Source organism: Falco punctatus (genome assembly GCF_963210335.1).
Source record: "Falco punctatus genome assembly, chromosome: Z".
NCBI lineage: Eukaryota > Metazoa > Chordata > Aves > Falconiformes > Falconidae > Falco > Falco punctatus.
In genome coordinates this window covers 34,316,316-34,335,445 of record NC_137586.1, presented here as the reverse complement: position 1 = coordinate 34,335,445, position 19,130 = coordinate 34,316,316, and the positions used below count along the sequence as shown (strand labels likewise).

The 19,130-nt window shown below is 38.9% G+C and overlaps 1 protein-coding gene across 17 annotated transcripts in view; it reads left to right on the top strand.

The window, feature by feature from the left end:
* MPDZ (multiple PDZ domain crumbs cell polarity complex component) overlaps positions 1-19,130 on the top strand; it is a 116,947-nt gene that overhangs the window by 55,031 nt on the left and 42,786 nt on the right. For 14 of the 17 annotated variants that reach the window (XM_080371852.1, XM_080371848.1, XM_080371851.1 and 11 more), the window contains exons 13-21: positions 886-965; positions 1,662-1,808; positions 2,465-2,632; positions 3,624-3,809; positions 6,591-6,800; positions 8,430-8,546; positions 11,089-11,247; positions 14,169-14,456; positions 15,328-15,451. In XM_080371852.1, the coding sequence (XP_080227978.1) occupies positions 886-965; positions 1,662-1,808; positions 2,465-2,632; positions 3,624-3,809; positions 6,591-6,800; positions 8,430-8,546; positions 11,089-11,247; positions 14,169-14,456; positions 15,328-15,451 (1,479 nt within the window). The remainder of the gene's footprint in view (positions 1-885; positions 966-1,661; positions 1,809-2,464; positions 2,633-3,623; positions 3,810-6,590; positions 6,801-8,429; positions 8,547-11,088; positions 11,248-14,168; positions 14,457-15,327; positions 15,452-19,130) is intronic. The other 3 variants (XM_080371846.1, XM_080371855.1, XM_080371844.1) reach the window with 2 other exon arrangements.

The window sequence follows — 19,130 nt, the reverse complement described above, 5'->3', positions numbered from 1 at the left end:
GAGGCTAGTTTAAGCACACCAGAATTTGTGACTGAACTTCTTGTCTTTCAAAATACACAGTTACTTTTATAAGTTTTGAATCTAATCTATTCTGCCAGTTTTAACTCTGGTGAACACAAGCCTGGTATCATGGTTTAACCCTGGCCAGCAGCTAAGCCCCACACAACCATTTGCTCACTCCCCCCTTGTGGGATGGGGAAGATCATTGGAAGAGTAAGAGTGAGAAGACTCCTGGGTTGAGAGAAAGACAGTTTAATAGGTAAAGCAAAAGCTGCAAATGCAGGCAAAGCAAGCAGTTCGTTCACCACTTCCCTTGGGCAGGCAAGTGCTCAGTCATCTCCAGGAAAGCCGGGCTCCACCCCGCATAACAGCTAATGGGAAAGCAAATGCCATCACTTTGAATGCCCCCCCTGCTTCCTCCTTCTTCCCCCCAGCTTTATATATTTATATACATACAGCATGACATTCTGTGTTAGGGAATATCCCTTTTGCTGGTTCAGGTCACCTGTCCTGGCTGTGTCCCCTCCAAATTTCTTGTGCCCCCCCAGCCCTCTCACTGGCAGGGCCCAAGAAACTGGAAGGTCCTTGACATGGTATAAATGCTGCTTAGCAACAACTAAAATACCGGTGTGTTAATCAACATAGTTCTCACACTACATCCAGAACAGTGTTGTGCCAGCTACTGAAAAGAAAAAATAACTCTATCCCAGCTGAAACCAGGACACCTGGTGAAACGAAGCATGCCATGTTTTCAGTTATATTTAGGAGAATTCTGGCATTTTGAGAATGTTTGTATAGTCTTGTGTGGTCCATATATTTCATCAGTTATAGGATCAGAGAGGATGTTCTACTTTTTGTCTCAGTAATCTCAGACGTAACTTTTAGGTTTCCAGCTAACCACTACAGAAGAAGCAGCTGTGAAGGCAAAGTGGCAAACGATTATGGGTTCGAATTATGAAATAGTGGTATGTAAACTTTGATTACTATTATTAAATGCCCTTTGATGTATCCACCTATTATTTTGCTAACATACAGATAGAAATATGTTTGTATTGTGTTTGTTCCTTTATTTATAAAAATCGTATGTATGCTCCTTGAACTGTTGAGATTATTTTGTTTTGATTATAGATTTTGAATATAGGTATATTTACCTATATTGATTTTAGCAAAATAATCATGGTCTTAAGTTATGGGGCCTAGCTTCAAGAGGATAAATGTGTATTAGAGGAAAAAAATAGTATTTAAGGTGAACTTCAAAGCTCCCTTCATTAGCCAGAATTTGAAACATCCTACCCTTGCTGCATACTGAATGAATTGTTTCATGTAACAATCTCAGGTAAAGAATAGGACATTTACTGTAGGTACAGTTGAAAAGCAGTACCTGACTGTAGGACTTGATTTGAAATTTTTGTGCCAGAACTGTAGTGTCTGCAAAATTACGTGTTATTAGATATATTTGTGTCATATACAGTTCCCACTTGTTTATGCTGATGTGGTATATGATAAAAAATTCACTTTTTACCTGGGTCTCTCTGTTACACATGACAGTATTTCTGGTTTCTCACTCCTGGAATATTCACCTCATTGTATGTAAATTTAAATAAAGTAACAGTCATGGCTGTAAATATGTCAAAATTAACAATTTCTTAATCTTATTTTAGGTGGCTGTAGTTAACAAATTTAGTGAAAGCAGTGGGTTAGGGATAAGCCTTGAAGCTACAGTGGGACATCATTTCATCAGATCTGTCTTGCCAGAGGGGCCAGTTGGACGAAGTGGCAAGCTGTTCAGTGGAGATGAGCTGCTGGAAGTAAGAAAAAATACTACTTTACATAAAGTCTGCGTTCAGTAAGATTTTTGAGCAGTGAGTTGCTTCTCACAGGTTATGATTTTTAGAATGTAGCATATGTAACTGCATACCAGCCATAACCAGAAGTGCTTGAGCAGTCTCTTCGTATAGGCATATACGAAGTATAGGCATATTTGTGTGAATGCATATGCTTACATGTGTTTCTCAGCTGATAGCTGATTTTTTAAACACAGTTCAAGGTCACTGAAAAAGAATACCTAGTAATAAGCATTAAGATTTAATTAAAATATTCCTACACAGTGAAGGGACTAAACATGTGTTTACTTTTCTAAATAATTTTCTTAGAATTACCATGTGAATTTGGTTCACATGAACGCAAGAAACATAAGGTGGCAGAGTATGTGGTGTTTGTAGGGTGCTGTTGTGCAATTTATGAGACTATTCATTCAGTTCAAAACTTACCTTGGTGCTGAATTGAGCACTGAATTGAGTAGAAATTAAGGGTTAACAGCATACATGAGCATGTTATTTTTGTTTTGTTTTGCTTTTTGAATTAGGTGATTACTCAGTCCGTGTTTTTTTTTTTAAAAATTTGTTCATTATATTTATAAACAATGTCTGTACTTATAAACACCAGGTATTCTTTATTTTTTGAGGTGAATGAGATCTCTTTGCTTGGAGAAAACCACAAGAATGTGGTCAGTATCTTGAAAGAGCTGCCTATTAAGGTGATAATGGTGTGCTGTCGTCCAGTACCTCCCCCTGTCACTCACCCAGAAGTACTGGAGAGGCTAAGTCCGTCCGAGGTTCAGCTCACAGAAAAGGTATTTTCTTTTAAAAAAAACACTGAGAAAATGGTTGCTTCCTTGAGAAAAAACATACAAAGTTCTTGTACAAGATCAGAGATACATTTTCATATTTTAGGACTTGGAACTAAATGAATAGAAAAAAGCATGTTAGTTCATCAGCTGTACTTCTGGCCACCAGAAGATGTCAGTCCTGGTAGGTTGTAGCAGAATATTAGCAGAAATACTGTGGGATGCAGGTCAGTCCACCCAAGTACTTCCATTCATCAGGTGGACTGTGGGGCTATGGCAAACTGAGCTGTGTGTTCTTTAGAATCTGAGCATATTTAATCTGGATTTGAACTTTGTTTTCTGGGTTTGTGTTTTGCAGAACTACATGTGCATTCACTGGCAGACACGCTTCTGTCACTTGTGAGTGCAAAGCTCTGGGCAGCCTGATGTAGTAAACATGTAGAAATGGCCTGCAGTATAGTATACAAAGCAATAGCATTTAAATGAAAAGAGACACAGTTAATTTGGAGTTCTGGGCAAGGCACCAGATTCAGTTTATAGTTGCTCAGCTTTTCTATGAAACCAAATGAAGAACATGTGTGCGTGTGTGTGTGTATGTATGTGTGTGTGTTTTCTTTTTTTAAATGTTCTGACTCCTGTCGGTGCTATGTTTAGATCGAGGCATATTTTTAGACATACTGTTTAATAATAGGTATTTCCTGTATATTTGAATACACATACTAAAGAAGTTTTCTGGAGTTTTTAGTTTGACAGATTCCATTTTCTAAGTATTTTCTCCAGTGAGTACTTTCTTTTATTTGAAGCATAGCTATATTGTTAAAACGATATGTGAATTCTGTTCTAGGTTTATCAGACCTGTTAACTCTGCTGAGTGCTTGCACTTTCTCTTTAGAGGCACATCACTTGGTTTTTATCTTGTTCTTCATGAATGGAGTTTTGTGTCTGCAAATTCAGAAACATGTACATTCTGTTGGTGAACATCCACTGTTTTTCTCAGGCTCACATAGAACTTGGATTCATTGGCTCCTCAGACACAGAGGGAACAGCTTTGGAAACAGCTGACGAGGGTCAGAGTACGGAAGAGGTGCAAAGCTCGTCTTTGGCAATGTGGGAAACAGAAGTACAGCACATTGAGCTGGAGAAGGGGAGTATGGGACTTGGATTTAGCATACTGGACTACCAGGTAACTTCTGCACTCCGTTCTTTGAGTAGAGGAGAAAATACATTTTATTGTTTGGATCTCACAGTATGGTCTAAATATGTATTTTAAGGGTAAACGTTAATGGAAACCAAGCAATACAGTAAAGCTACCAGTAAAACTACTGGTAGGCATCCCACTAGCTATGTTACTTATTCTTCTTCCTGTATTAATGTTATAATTAAGGTGATTAATTATACAAGTTCCAACGGTAATGATAATACTGGTCCAGAAAAATAGATAATCTGTAATAGTACTAGGATCTTCAGAAAGCTCATCTGCTCGTATGCCAGGGGCAATGAGTGATGTAGTCAGGATATTCAGGCATTTAGCTGCAGTGAAGTGCTTAGGGCAAAATCCAATAAAGGACTCAGGTACTTAAAGCAGGTTTTACTAAAATCCAGCATTGTAATTCTGAGATCCATTGCTTAGCTGCTCTCTGTCCAGGATGTGCCTAAATGCCCCCAATTCATTTTGTGTTTTGACTTCAAAATTCCTGGGTAACTTAAGCTGTGATTCTTGGTGTGTCCTGATGACACACAGCGCAGCGCCCTGTCTGCAGTTGGTCAGAATCCCAGAACAAGTTTTCTTCCTGTTCTCAGTTGTCACAGTGGATGATTTTTAATCTGACTTCAAGTAATTTGTCCCTGCAGACAGCTTAGGCTCTTGCCCATCTATTTGATGAGGCTGCAGCATCCTGTCTCCTCCAAGGTCTCTGCTAGATCTTGTCCCTAAGAGTATATGCAGTTGCATCTGGAGGTCATTCCAGGTGGAAATTACGCCCGCAGTGCACTGCTTAGAATTAATCTATGCCTCAGTAGTATTTTGCATTTGCACACTGATAAAGGTGAAGAGCAGTGTGGTTTAATAATTAATTGGAAGGGTAAAGCCATAGTCCAATGTCTGTTTTGTGAAACAGTGATTACTCTCTAGTGTGTTGCTCATGATGCTCTGCAGTGAGACACATCAGCCCAAAGAAAAGCATATTTTTACTTCAGGCTCTTCTGAAGCATTGGTACAAACTATTGTTGCCTGTGATGTTAGTTACTGGATTTTGATTGTGGATGGTAATACTGAAGGGTTGCTGGAGGTACCTTAAATTATTTTGTATATTTTGCAAATGTGAGTTTGAGTATATCCTACAGCTCTAGTCAGCTTTCTGAAATTTAAATTTATTTTAGTGTTATAACATACGTGACTTGTCCTATGTTCTCTCCTTTGACATGTGGTTAAAACATTTCAGTTTGTCACTGAAGTTTCTGCTTTCATCCAAGACTGTGAACAATAAGTTTACAGTGAGATTTATCTTTGTGTTTTGTTGTTTCCATCAAATTTTCCATTAATTTTCAATGAAACTAAAGTTAAGGACAGTTATGTTCCTACTAACATGTTCCTCATGTTTTATGCACTGGCAGGCCTGTAAGAAAGTCTACATGATTTCTTACCTAGGGAAGACTATTACATATGATGAAAGAAGTGATTTTTGAAAAAAAAAAAAAATCTCATGCAGGGTCACCTAAAGTGGCAGTGTAAATATTGATTAAAATAGGGAGGGAGGTGTCAGTGTTCAGATTCAAGCACTATGTCCAGCAATGCTAGTTATATTTCCAGTTGTGTTTTATTGCTCCACGGTATTCTTCTTACTGCGTTAACTGCCATGAAGTGTTAAGGGTCTTCTGGGTGCCCTACCCTCCTGAGCACCTCTCTCTCACACTAGTTTTGAGCAGTGTCCAATTCCTGTGGTTTTGGGTGCCACCTTGATGATGTGTGTGCTTTCAGATGTGCATCTTGGCATGGAAACTTGTTACAATTGTGTGCCAGTTTGTAGATGTTTGCTTTTCTCTTCCTTTTGCTGGTACATTACTACATTTATTGTTTTTTTCTCTGTGTGTATTCAAGTGAATTGCCATGTGTTGGAAGTTTTGACATGTAATAGTGTTCCTTGTGAATGTAATTGTATAAGAATCATGCACCTGTGTGTATAAGAATGTGTGCACCTGTGGTGATTGTTATAATAGAATCATATGTTCCTGTTACTAGTTTTTGATGCTAGTGTTTTTATAAAAATCAGTGCATTGGGAGGATGGGGACTACAAACCAGTTGTCCTTGAAGCAAACGCCACTTTGTTGTGTGTTGTTGATTAGTGCTGTTCTGGTGTGTTCCTGTCTCCCATAAAGTGTCTAATAGGGCATGCACAAAGATTTGCCTCTTAAAAAGCGCTTTCTCAGCTGACCAAGATCTGGTGCCATGAAGCATAAGAGAGTTACTGAAAATAAGCCCTTTGTTGCACTAGAATGCACATATTAACTTTGCCCCAGTCTGCACTGCCCAGCTGTATTCCCAAACCATTGGATGTAAGGGAAGATGAAGTCTGCAACACTGTCATTGCAGTAGGAAGTATTTGAATTTCTGGTGTGTATTTACACATTACAGTATGAACAGCACTCTGCAGTTTACCAGTATTTTGTGCTGGAGGTGTATCGTGGGACATCACCTAGAAAGAAGTAACAATTTTCACATATAAGAATTAAAAACAGGTGGAATTCTAATGTATGAGCAGTATGGACAGAAGGGTAAGTTGCTGATGAGCGTTCATCTGGAGCAGAGCTCCAATAACCCAATTCTGTTGGGTTAGTAACAGCTCATGCATAAAAGTTAGTCTCTCAAGACATAAGGCAGCACACAACATAACCAAAGTAAAAACTCACCTAAGACCAAAATTTTTAAGATGTTGCTTAATGATTTTTTTTTATTTGTTTAATTAGGATCCAGTTGATCCAGCAAACACTGTAATTGTGATTCGCTCATTAGTTCCTGGGGGTGTGGCTGAGCAAGATGGCAGACTTCTTCCTGGAGATCGGCTTATGTTTGTCAACGATATCAACTTGGAAAATGGGAGCCTGGAGGAAGCAGTACAAGCACTGAAAGGAGCCCCACCAGGAACAGTTAAAATAGGAGTTGCCAAACCACTGCCTGTAAGGATTTGGGGATTTGATGGGTACTTTTCATGTCATTTAAGCTGGTACATGATGATCCTGACTTCTGCATACACTTGGTGTGCTTTGGGGTATAGTTGGGTGGCTCAAAACACCCAGAAGCTGTCTTTAACAGGTTGCTGTATCTCCTTGCATGTAGGAGTGTCCTGTGTAGTGTATGACTGGTGTAGTGATTGCAGGACCTAGCACACCTGTCTCGCAGCTGTTGAAACAGCGAAGCGTCTTGCAGCCAACACAGTCTTTCAGGGATGCAAGTTGCCAGGCATAATTTTATACACTTTGCCATATGCTCTGGATGTGTGAGATGGTGACATTAAGTCAGTTTGATGTGGTTTGCCTGGAATTTACCTGTTCCTTTGCTTTGCAAGGTATAGTACATATGCAGTCTTCCTATTTAGACTGCACACTTCATGTTTAAACAGTGGTGAGTAGTCTTCAATTCATATACCTCAAACTGGTTATTTTAATATAGCTATAAACAATTTCAGGCTTGATTTCAGAAGGTAGTGTGTAACAATTAGAAGAATGAGGTTGAAGGAGACCTAGGGTTACTAAGATAGTGTATCAGTAAGGATGCTAGTGGATTAGTGTCCCTGATGTGTTAGGTTTGGATTAGTAGAATGGCACTAGTTCATACATACAAAGGAGATATCTTTCACTGTGTTTATAAGTGCAAGTGCAGTTTTTGGGGTTCATTTGTGCTTCTTATGAAATTATAATCTTGTAATCTTTGTGGATGCAGATACTGAATTTTAATTCTTAGTAGAACTTTGTGGAGAGGGTGGGAGGGAATGGCTAATGTTTAAGTTACTAGAAACTTTTTTGTTCTCTGTAAGAGGGTACTTTTAAAACTTGCTGTGTTAAATTAGTTTTTTGCAGTGGGGACTCTGTGTTACACACCAAAATATCTTGCAAATCAACCTTTTCATGCTTAAGAAGATGCCACTCTAAAAGAGAACATGCATGGGGGTTTTGTTTCTGTTCCCAGCAGTTTGTAAATATTCAGCAGTTGCACTGTAATATTTCACATATTATGCGTGTCAATTAATTGAACATTGTGAATAATCACTGGTTTCTTTGCAGTACTGGATGAATGCACCTAGCATCAAATTGTGTTGGAAAAAGCTATTGGTTTATAGTCAGAATTAATCTTTTGTCCTCTTGAGACCATTCCACCTAGTAGATATAATCCTAAAACACAGTGAGTGCAGTCTTCTGCCTACTAACAAGATTGCTGTGTGGCAGGCAAGGTTGTGAAGGCCTCTGCTGTTATGCTGTTCCCCTGGTGGCACTCTGATGGCAGTTTTAGTATATGTTTAATAAAGAGCAGAAATTGAAAATCAGTTTAGACTAAGCTGTGGGCTCTGTGGTATAGCTGGGTAGGCCTTTTTCATTACTTGGAGATGTAAATGACATGTGAAGCTGAATCAGTTCAGGTAAATAAATAAAAAAAAATTTTCTCTCTACCTACCCAACACTGTGACTATGATTGAAATGAACTCTTTGCTGCATTTGGAATTCATTTGCCTCTGTAAACCCCCCACAGCACACGGTCCATGCCCTGTGTCCTGGCCACTCATCCAACTCAGAGCTTCATTCTTTCTGCAGCTTTCACCAGAGGAGGGCTGTGTCTCTGCTAAGGAAGATTGCTTTTTCTACACTGCCCAGTCCCTTGAGGAGGAGGGGCCAGCTGATGCAGCCCTCTTCCATGCTGAGCTGGCTCTGGTTAGTGGCCCAATTTACCAAAGATTTCTTAAGTCTTTGCATTTTGTAATGAAAGGAGTTACTTTGTCACTGTTCATACTGATTTTTTTTAGTGTTTACTGTCACTACATTACTTATCCACCATAGCTGGGATGGATCCCCACATGGTAGAAACTGGGGTCTGGAGATTTTGGCTGTTTGCATGAACTGTGAATCTGGCCTGTGATATGTTAGTTGCTGGAAAAGAAGGGAACTATTCTGAGATTTTCAAAAATGTATGGCTACCCATTTCTGCTTGCATGAACAGAGTATCCCTTTGAAAATCTTACCTTGTGTAGAGAAGGGTTCATGTGTTTATTTTGTCAATAAATCTCTGCCTATATGTCATATCACTGATCTATCTTAAAGTTTTTTGGGACTCTCTTTTTGCATGTAATCCAGCCTTACAAGGAATGCTGTCTGTCTTCAAAAGCTGCCAATGCTTCCTCCTAATAGTATTTAGACTTCAGCATCAACCAGTGATTATGAGATTTGCAGGGTCAAAAGGTGTTCACTTGTATAAACAATGGGACTTAGTGGAGCATTTAGTGCCTTACATAACCCAGAAGTTACCAATAAGAACTCAGATAAAAAAGACAAAGGAAATAATACTCGGGAAAAAAACAAACAACCCACAACCAAAAAAAAACCCAAACCCCAGAATATACATGTATTCTGAGTGTGTCTTCTTGTGGTTATATGTACTGATCTGGGTCTGATACTGAAGTTATTTGGCCCTCATTTTCTGGGACATGAGTAGAGGAGCAGTTTTTACTGAATACCAGAATGTAATTCGTTAGAAAAAAGAATTAACCAAACCAAAACCCTGAAATAGATGATTTCAAGGCAAAAAGTCTCTGAATTACTGATTCCAGTATGTTTACTATTTTTCAAATGTTTGCAAATGACAAGCTGGTTTTGATAACTTTTAAACAAGACTGCCTGTATTTTCTTCTGCAGTTTGTTAACTTGGTATGGTAGTTAGATAATAGTATTTGCCTTATTCTGTTCATCGGGAAGAAGTATGAAGAAGCCAAGTTATATATTACAGATATCCATTAATTACAGATGTGTTGAAAAGATCAGATTACAAATTTGACTTCTGTCTGTGATTCATATAAGAAAAATAAATTGTGAAAGAACAATGAAAATACATGACAGATAATAATACAGTTAAATTGTCAACTCTGTCAACTGTCTAATTAAATGTGCAAAATACGAAATTGAATGTGCAGTCTCCCGCTGAAGATGTGTTTGTAGAGGGCACTCATGAGATACTGTTTTTCATAGATAAATCTACATTCAGATTCTACAGGTCTGTCCCTGTTTTTCACAATCCTTTTCTTAGGGCATAGGTTTAGTAACACTAGTCTGCATTTTCCAGAAGATGGACTGAGAGCAACTTACACCAAAGGAGCAGTTTGAATTAGCTGTGAAGTGTTTAGGGTTGAGATAATAAAAAAATGGATCATTTTTACCCCAAAAAGGAATCAATATGTTGAATCACTGGAGATTGTTGCTATTGCTGTTGTGTATCTGACATAATGAATACATAGTACAATGAATCACAGAGGCTGAAAAGCAACAGTTAGGTTCCATCTCTGCAGATGGGTGCACTTGGCTGTTTCATAAAAGTCTATGTTGTGGTCGTGGCTCTGAACTTGCTGATCATTTTTGTTAGCATGCACTGCTTGCTTGAGCTGTGCCAGGGGAGATGAAATTATAATCAAAGTGTAGAATATGAAGCATCACAAATTAAGTCGTTTAGGTCTTAGTTTTATTCTAGTTTCTGAAAGTATATGAGTCTTGGGGGGGGGGGAAAAAAAGTATTTAATTGTTTTTTAAAAAAGGCAAAAAGTACTGCCCATGTCCATGTCTGGAACTCTTCAAAACTTTATTTCTTGTGTAAGACAGGAGAATTATCCTGTATTATCCAAGTATTAATCTTGTTGTCAAATGTTAAGTATTTTAGAAATTAGAAAAAATGTTATAATTTTTTCTTATAAATACATTGGAAAGCATTGCTGTTTCCAGAAGATTATTTTCTATATGCTTTTAAGAACAGCCAAACCTGTGAAGCTGGGCGAACAAAACATTCCAGACAGGTGGCACTGAGTGAAGCTTATGTTTTTTTCAGTGCTGATTCTTGTAAAAGAAAGTTAACAAGCAAAGAATAAAGCCCTACAAAAATCAAAATACTGACAGCAGGGAGTATAGCAGAATTCTCCCAACACCTCATACTCCTGTTAAAAGCCTGCCTCACCCCTGCAACTCATTCCAGTTGAGACTTTCACTTCAGCTACTTTTTTAAAACCTCTGGAGATGCAGTAACATTAATTGTAACTGGAAGCAGAAAATTTCCCTACTGTGCTGTGCAAATATAACTTCAATGTAAAGCATGGAGGGGGGGGGGGGGGAGAGGAAAGTGTCAGTCAGTATGTAGTGGCTGAGGTGCATGTGTTCGGGGCTTATGTGGTATGAAGGTAACAGATAGCCTGGCTGATTGAATTGCTTTTGTTGTTAGGTGGACTCCAGCGAGGCAGATCTAGTGGATGAGTCCACCTTTGAATCGCAGTATTCTCTAGAGAGTGACGTCTTCCAGGCTTCAATGATAGCTCTGCATGGCAGTGCCTGTAGCGGTGAGCTGAACTACAGCTTCTCTCTTCCGTTGTCAACTCCCAAGGTAAAAAGTAGGATGGTTTTATTGATGACAAACTTTGATTATAAGTGTGAAAAGGCTGTATTATTAAATATAAATGTTGTATGTCATCCTGGTTCAAATGTCACTATTTGTTACCAGATTGAAGTGCAGTTTTGTTTAGGGTGGTGCTGGTGTCTTTCAGATACCTGTGTTGAAGAGAGAGGCAGCTAGAACATTGGAAGCTTGGATTTGTGTTTTGTATAGCCAGATAAAGTATGATGAGATGTTTGCAGTATTAAAGCAGTGGTGAGCAGCCTGCTAAAAAAAAAACTTAATTGTTGTTACTTCAGAGCATAGTAGGGAGTGGTAGCACAGAGTAACTGCATTATTCTAGAATATTTTAGGTATGAAAAGCAAGAGTAAGTTTTCATCCTAAGCTTTGCTTTTATGCTTCTTAGTATGTTTGCTAATTCATTTACTTTGTTCTTGCATAAAATGTTCATAATGATACTGTAATTAAAAGTAAATCTGTACATATCAAACCTCTTATTGCTAATAATTTCTATTTAAAGTCAGTAAATAAAGATAAGTTCTTTAAAGGTATTACAAAGAACAGTATTTTTTTCTTACTGGTCACATACACATACCCATAATGACTTGATTGTGTGTATCAGACTTGGTGTCCTGTTTCTCTCCATTTTTTTTCATTCTCTTTTTTTCTTGGCAATCTATAGATTTATTTTGCTAATCCAGACTCTTCCAAGTAATTTCTCCTAGCAGTCATCTTTGAAAGCAACATTGTAGGGATTTTTTCCAGGGTTTGCAGTCTGTGATCTTGAATAGAGTAGCTGCTGCTTTTTCCTCCTCACCTGAGCTGCGGTAATTCCCTTTATCCCTTCTGGAATATGTTCAGCCTTATGAGGCACGGGTTGGAAAGCTAAATTCATCTTCTAATGGTTTCTTCTAATCCACAGAAGAGCACATCTCTGCTGTGCCAGTGGGACAGATTGCATTGTTTAACTCTGTAATTGTTAAACGGATTATGCATTTTGCATGCTGAAAAGTATTCTGTGAGATAGAGGCTGGATTTACATCATATATCACGTTGAGGTTCTAGAAAGTCTTATGTTATTTCCAGCATTGGCTTAAAGATGTCTTTGGTTTACATGTTTTTTTAAAGATTATGGTCCTGACTTTTCAGTGCTCCTTTCTGTGCACTGGTATGAAGTGATACTAAGTTTTCATCAAATAACATGTTATACTGTGCAGTTATGAGTGATTTCACGAAGTAAACATAGTGAAAAAATCTGTTCATAAAAGACTTCTGAAACAAGTGAAATGTAGTAGGATTATTCGATGCTATGAGGAGCTATTTCTGACTGCAGGACAGTTGACAGTTTCTGAATGCCTTTGGTGTCACTTAAAACAGGTGATGAAAAAAAATACTTACAAATGATCTAAAGAGGCCACATGCTGCTGTAGTTACAAATTCCTGAAATCATATTTTTCTTGAAAAATTACAGCATTAGTCATATGCTGCAACTCTTAATATGTAATATGGCATATGGAATAAATATTCAGTATGATCTGGATCTTGTTTTCACTGATGCAGATATGGATACAAAACATACTGTAAAAGTAGGTGTCCCAGCTGTCACTGAATCCTCATGAAAGAATTTAAGTAGGTTATAGTCCTGGTGTTCTGTTCTCCAAAAGGTGGTAAATTATTTCATTGATTATATCATGCAGATTAGTTGTATTTAGGCTTTGCTCAATTATCTTCTCAGATGTTGCTTAAGCCACTTATTTACAGATGAACCTTTTTTGATGATTATCTGGGGACGGAGCAGCATGTATGCACTAAGGCCCTTGATACAAAACGTTGCAAAATATCTCAAAATCCTGGGAAACATATTTTCCCCATTATTTGGAAAAAGAATAGAAGATTTAATAGGACCAGTGGATAACAGCAATGATAGCTAGGGGAAGATGTTCTTATGACTGCATTTGCTGCATTTCAGAGAAAAATCCCTAATACTGCTACAGAGCCTCTGATATATCTTTATAATAGCAAAGACCTGCATGTTTTTAGAGTTACTTATTTTGAAAGCTCATATAGAGAATACTTGAAGGTGGATGGTTTTATTGTTGGTTTTTTTTTTTTTTGGGGGGGGGGAAGGTTGTGATTATTGAAATACATTAAAATATTTGAAATACAGGACCTTGGAATCTTGAAATTCTAAATAAATTTTGTGGAGAGAACTTAATCCTAGTGCTGCAGCCGTAGTCAATACACTTGCAGTAAATACTAACTGCTAAGGTTCTGTAACTGTATCATTGTATTTCATTGTTGTCACGCTTCAAAACTTCCATGCTCATTTTTTGCTGAGATTTGACCGAGTATTTACTTTTCCCTCTTTGCATGGAAGCAATACCTAAGTATGTTTTTACTTAAGAAGTGATACCTCAATATGTTTCTGCTCAGTCAAATGGATGATAAGATTGCATGCTTATTGTGTGAGCTGCTTGAAATTGCTCGTTGCTTGCTAAGTGTTCTGAGAGTGAAGACCTTGGTCTTGTGAACTTCTTCCACTTGAGAAAGACAATTGGATGCTTTAATTTTAGTAGTTTGCTGGAGTTATGTGTAGTTTGAGAATGTGTGAGTGGGCATTACTTTGCTGAAGTTAGTGAAGAGTTATTGATGAGTGCCAAATTAGAATTTGGCCTTCAGAAGTAGCTTATTTTCATTGATTTCTGGTATTTTAAAACAGAAGAAATAGTCTGAGGAATCAAGTAAATTTTATAGTAAAATGCCTGTAGGGATCTACGGAAGACACATATGTTACAACAGATATGTTTAAATTCTGTGAGATTAGTTTCTGTTTAAGATTTTAGCATGAAACGTACTTTTCAATTATACTTAAAATATTGTTGATTGTTCATTGTCTTCTGTGTTTTAACAGTCTGTTGGAGAGGAGCGTTCAAATGCTGCCCCTGATTACGATGTGTCTGACAAGAATCTGTACAACATGGATCTGAATCAGAGAGTGAGAGAACAAAAGTCCGTAGCGGGCAGTAGCCTGGAAACTGCAACTGGTTTTACCCAAAAGGATCTTCTGTCTCTGAGTGTTCCGGATATCAACCAAAATGAAAGTGAAAACACAGCAACATGGACTGGATCTCAGACAACAGCAGAAATTCCACTAAGTGCAAGCCTTGCCACTACCATGCCACTTGATCCCGCTGGAAAAGTAAAATGTTTCTTTTTTTTTTAATAATAATTTAAAAAACCTATGGAAAGGACATATTACACTGTAGAATCTCTTGCAGAAATTGACACTGGCCAGCAGCCATGTAGGGTTCTTTGATGGTAAATGTCTGTCAGATGTGGCAGCTCACACCAAAACTTAGGGATTTAGAACTCTACAAAACAGGAGGTAATTTCTGGCGTCAAGGTAGTAATTTCTGAGAGACTGGTGATACAGGGTTATATGAAAGTCTGTTTGTACCTCACAGCAGTAGATGCTGCTGGACCACAGTGTAGTCACTGGGCAGGCCAAGGGGCTTTTCATATCCCCTGTTAAACTCCACAGAGGCATGAGCGTAAGGAGGAGGTGCACAGCTGGTAGCTAGGCATAGGAAGCCCAGGGGGAGCAGTTTGAAAGTTGCAACCTGATGTTCACACAAACCTGCACGGTTTAGCTCACAAACTGGGCTGTGATGCCACAGTATGCAGACATTATATTCCTGTATATGACAGTCACTGTGTCATGTGTTTCTTTTTTCTTCCGTTCAGTGATTTATCCAGAAATTCTTAAAAGACCTCCAGTTTCTTAGAAGATTTATTACTTTAGTGCTGGCAGATTGTCAAACATCTGTGGTGAATGACTCTGAGAGCCCTTGAATTCATTGCATTCATGTTAAGAGTGTAACTGATGTCCCTAAATTAAAAGCATACTTTGTGATAGATTTGCTATGTTAACCTGAAAGAAAACAGAAATCTTATGTATGTTGGTTTGATCTTTGATGGACTGACCTTTCCAATGTCTATAAGGGAAGATGAGTTTAGGTCAGTATGTCCAATCTCTTTGTATTCTGAACTGATACTTTCCTGTGTGTTAGGATCAAATGCTTTTAATGGAGAAGAAATGCCCAGTATCTTTGGAGGGAAGTTCCACAACCCCAAATCCAGTCAAAAACATGTATGAGATGACCATCACTATTGCAAAAGGCAATTCAAGTCTAGGTAAGGTAGCTAATGTTTTTTGTAACCTATTCAAGAACGTGGCTTTCTGTTTTTCTCATATGTTTCCTGTTTTATTAGTAAAGACTAAATATTGACATTTTATTGGGGAAAGTATAACAGGATATTCGTTCTTTGCTGCTCTTCCTGTGTTTGGCTATAATGGCAGTGGGTCCATTTGCTGTCACAATGAACATAAAAGTGTCCAGTGTTACAGATATTTATTTTTTTTTGCATAAAGGAGTTTAGTCACTCTTAAACATTAGCAGAACAATTTTAATACATCATTTTTTAATGTCTATACATGTATACAGTATAGTAGGAAAACGAGATACAGCCAAGGAATGCTGTAGGAGAAGTCTTCTTGAGTCAAAGAGCTGCAGACTAGACTTTCAAATGTATGTAAACACAAAATGATCTTGCTTTCTGAGGATAGTCAAGAGTCTAAAGAAGCTACATATTTGTATTTGTATCTTAAGTGCCTCTATTTCTGAATATCAGGTCATTGACACATTTATTAGGTAGTATTTTTAGCTCAATGTTATTATCATTTTGTAGAGAATTTCAGAATTTTAAATGATTGTGATCTGCAGCTTTGTGAGCATACTGACTATAGATACATTTTCGAGCAAACAGGTGTAACAGATGGAAGTGTTTTTCAGTGTCTTCTCCTGGTCTCTGGTGTGGCCCTGGGTAGTGTGAGGGGGAACATGGGGACAGCGTTCTTCCAGGCCAGTTCCCAAAGCCAGTAACAAGGAGGCTTTTTGGTGGAAGGCAGTGGTGCTTCCCTCTCGTTTGTGGCCGGTGTGTTCATTTGCTTTGGTTTAGGTTCCTGGTGACATTTCTTCCGGCCATCTGCACATCCTTGAAGACTTTCTGGTGCTGGTAGGGCAGGAGTTTGTGTGGGCACTGGCTGTTTGCAGTGGCTCTGCAAATGCTTTAACATGGATTGTCCACGAAACAGGCTGTTCATAAACAAGCACCACTCAGGACTCCCTTGCTTTGCAGAGGTAGGTGCGGCACAGTGATGCTGTATTTCAGTGGAATAATCTTCCACCTGGAATAAACTGCCCTCTGATGGCTGGATCTCAGTCAGCCCCAAATCACCTTCTCCTTTGTGATACAGCCAGTGTCCAAACTGGATCAGGAGCTGATCTGGTTTAGAATCTGCCTCCCCAAAATACAAAACTGTTGGCAAGGTTGATGTGGGTATAAATTTTGAGTTTTGTTGGGTAACTACTGCCTTTATTGGCCTCATTGCCAGGGTGTATAAAGTGCAGGTCACAGTGCAGTTCCAGGCATTCAGATTTTGTTAAAAAAAAGTTTTGTTTGCAATAACCTCTTAACTCAGTTGAGCAGTGTTTTTCATGTATGTCTATGAGTATTTTGTTTTCATTGAACATACAAAGCAAATTTAGCTTAGTACAGCATAATAATAAGCATAATGCAGCATAAAAATACAAACTGGGGGCAGTGTGCACATTGGCAGCCATCACATGCATGAAAAGTAGGACTGGCCTCTCATGTATACATGATATGAATGTGAATAATGCTTTCTCCTGCCTTTTGACTGTAGTCTTCCAGTCTGTGTGTGCTCTGGCCTGGGAAGCTGGCTGGGCACAGTGACCAATTTACACACATGGCTGCACTGCTTTTAACTTCAATTTTTACAAAAGGAGCTAAATCGAGAGCTGTGAATGATGTTGAAAGCTGCAGCTGCATCAATTATTTCAGTTGAGAACTGGCACTTTTTTTTTCCTTTTAATTGGTGTCACCCATAGCTTGCAACAGCTCTTCGAAACCAACCATTTTTAAAAATCCAATTGATTTTTAAAAGGTAAGAGGACAGAGGACCCACATGCCAGAAGGGCTGAAATGCCATTGTCCTGTGTAATTCATTTGGCAACTTGACAGTGGCATTTGCATTTCTAACCTGAAACTGTAGCTGACTGAAGTGTGACATCAGCCTTGCAGATCTGCTGTAATGAGGATGTCAGCATAGGTACTGGGGGTGATGTTTTTCTAGAGTGCTGTTACACTAACCTTAGCAATACTGTTGGTTGTTACTGGCTTAACCAAGCAGCAAAGTTAGGTTCAGAATTTCAAACCACATTTCATCTGTTTCCTTGGCAGTCTGATTTTGTATTATGGTGAGACCACTCTGTTGCAGCATTGTGTTTACATTCAGATCTGACTGAGTAACCCGTGTGAGCACATCGTTCAAGAGGTGGTTGTTGGAAGGAGTGCGTGAGTGTAAATGCTGGCACACCCACCCCAGCACACCACCTGTAAATGCCAACTGTGATACGCTCAACATTGTAATATTGCAACATCAATGATGCACAACACCACAGTCTTTCATCAGAATAATACATCATCATGAAGATGGGTTTTGCAGTTTTTCCAGAAGATAAACCTTGACTTCTGCATGCCAAAGTGGAGAGGTGCATGTATTCCTGTGTCTAAGACGTTTATTGGGCAGTTCCTTGCTAGTCAGGGCCACCTCCTCATACTTCAGACAACAATGGTGATCTCAACTACAAGTGGGTGTGAGGAGCCAACGCTACTGAGATTTTTGTTTTCTGGAAGGAGTCCTAAAAAGCACAGATTAATACCTAGATTAGTGTCGTTCTTCAAATGGTTGCAGTATTATTTTTCTTTTCTCTGAGACAGATATGTAGGCGGGTGTTTGTATGGCTGGCTGAGTCTGGGTAGCCTGGGGCTTATAGCTGCCTTCTAAACTATTCAGCCAGCCTGTCTCCCAAGCTCCAAGGTCACCGAGTAAAGTGTTCAGTCTCTGTCTTCTGTAGCCATGTTTGTATGTAAATGGTTAGAATTTTTTCATGGTCAGTATCCTTGGTTGTTTTGCTTTATCTTCTTCATTCCACTTGTAGTCTGGACAATAAGGTCGGGGATTGCAGACACACAGCTGCACTCTAGTGCTTGCTAGCCCGATATTTAAGTGCAAAACCAGAAGAACACATAGTAGGGTAGCCACTGCCTCCTTCTCCCATATATACTCCTCTGTAAGGTGCTCTTACAGAGCTTCCTTGCAGCTTACAGAAGCTTACAGAAGGTGGCTTCATCTTGTCAGTAAAGGAGAGCTTCCATGTTAGTGACACAAAAGATTAAACAAAGTTTGGCAGTATTGGGATAGTGGAAGTCCAGTGAGTGAGTTTTCAGGGTACTGGCCCTTCAGCTACCTTTCTGTTGCCTCAGTGAAGAACAGTTTTTCATGAAACTGTCATCTGGGTTGATTTCATGAGCACCATCTGCCTTGAAAATAACAGTGACAACTCATGCATGTAAAGACAGCCACAAAGACATGTGAAGCCCAGCACCACATGTAAGTCCCTGTGGGCTCCCCATGGGAGTGGAGGTGGAAGAGCATCTCTCTCTCTTTTTCCATTAGTGAAAAGAAACTAGAGTTACGTGGTTTGTATCCACGGGTGGGATCATGGTGAAACTCAAGTAGAGGACTGAATCCATCAGTAGTGCGCAGGCATTCACAGAAGCAGGATGCTCTTCTGGGTCTAAGTGATGGTCCACCTAGTAGAGCAGGAAGGCAGCTACTGTCTCAGTAGGATCCTATTCAGGCATTCTGTTGAAAATATGTGTGTGTGGGTTTATTTGCCCTATGCTCCTAATTAACTGTTTGATTATTTCACTTCCTTTCCAAAGA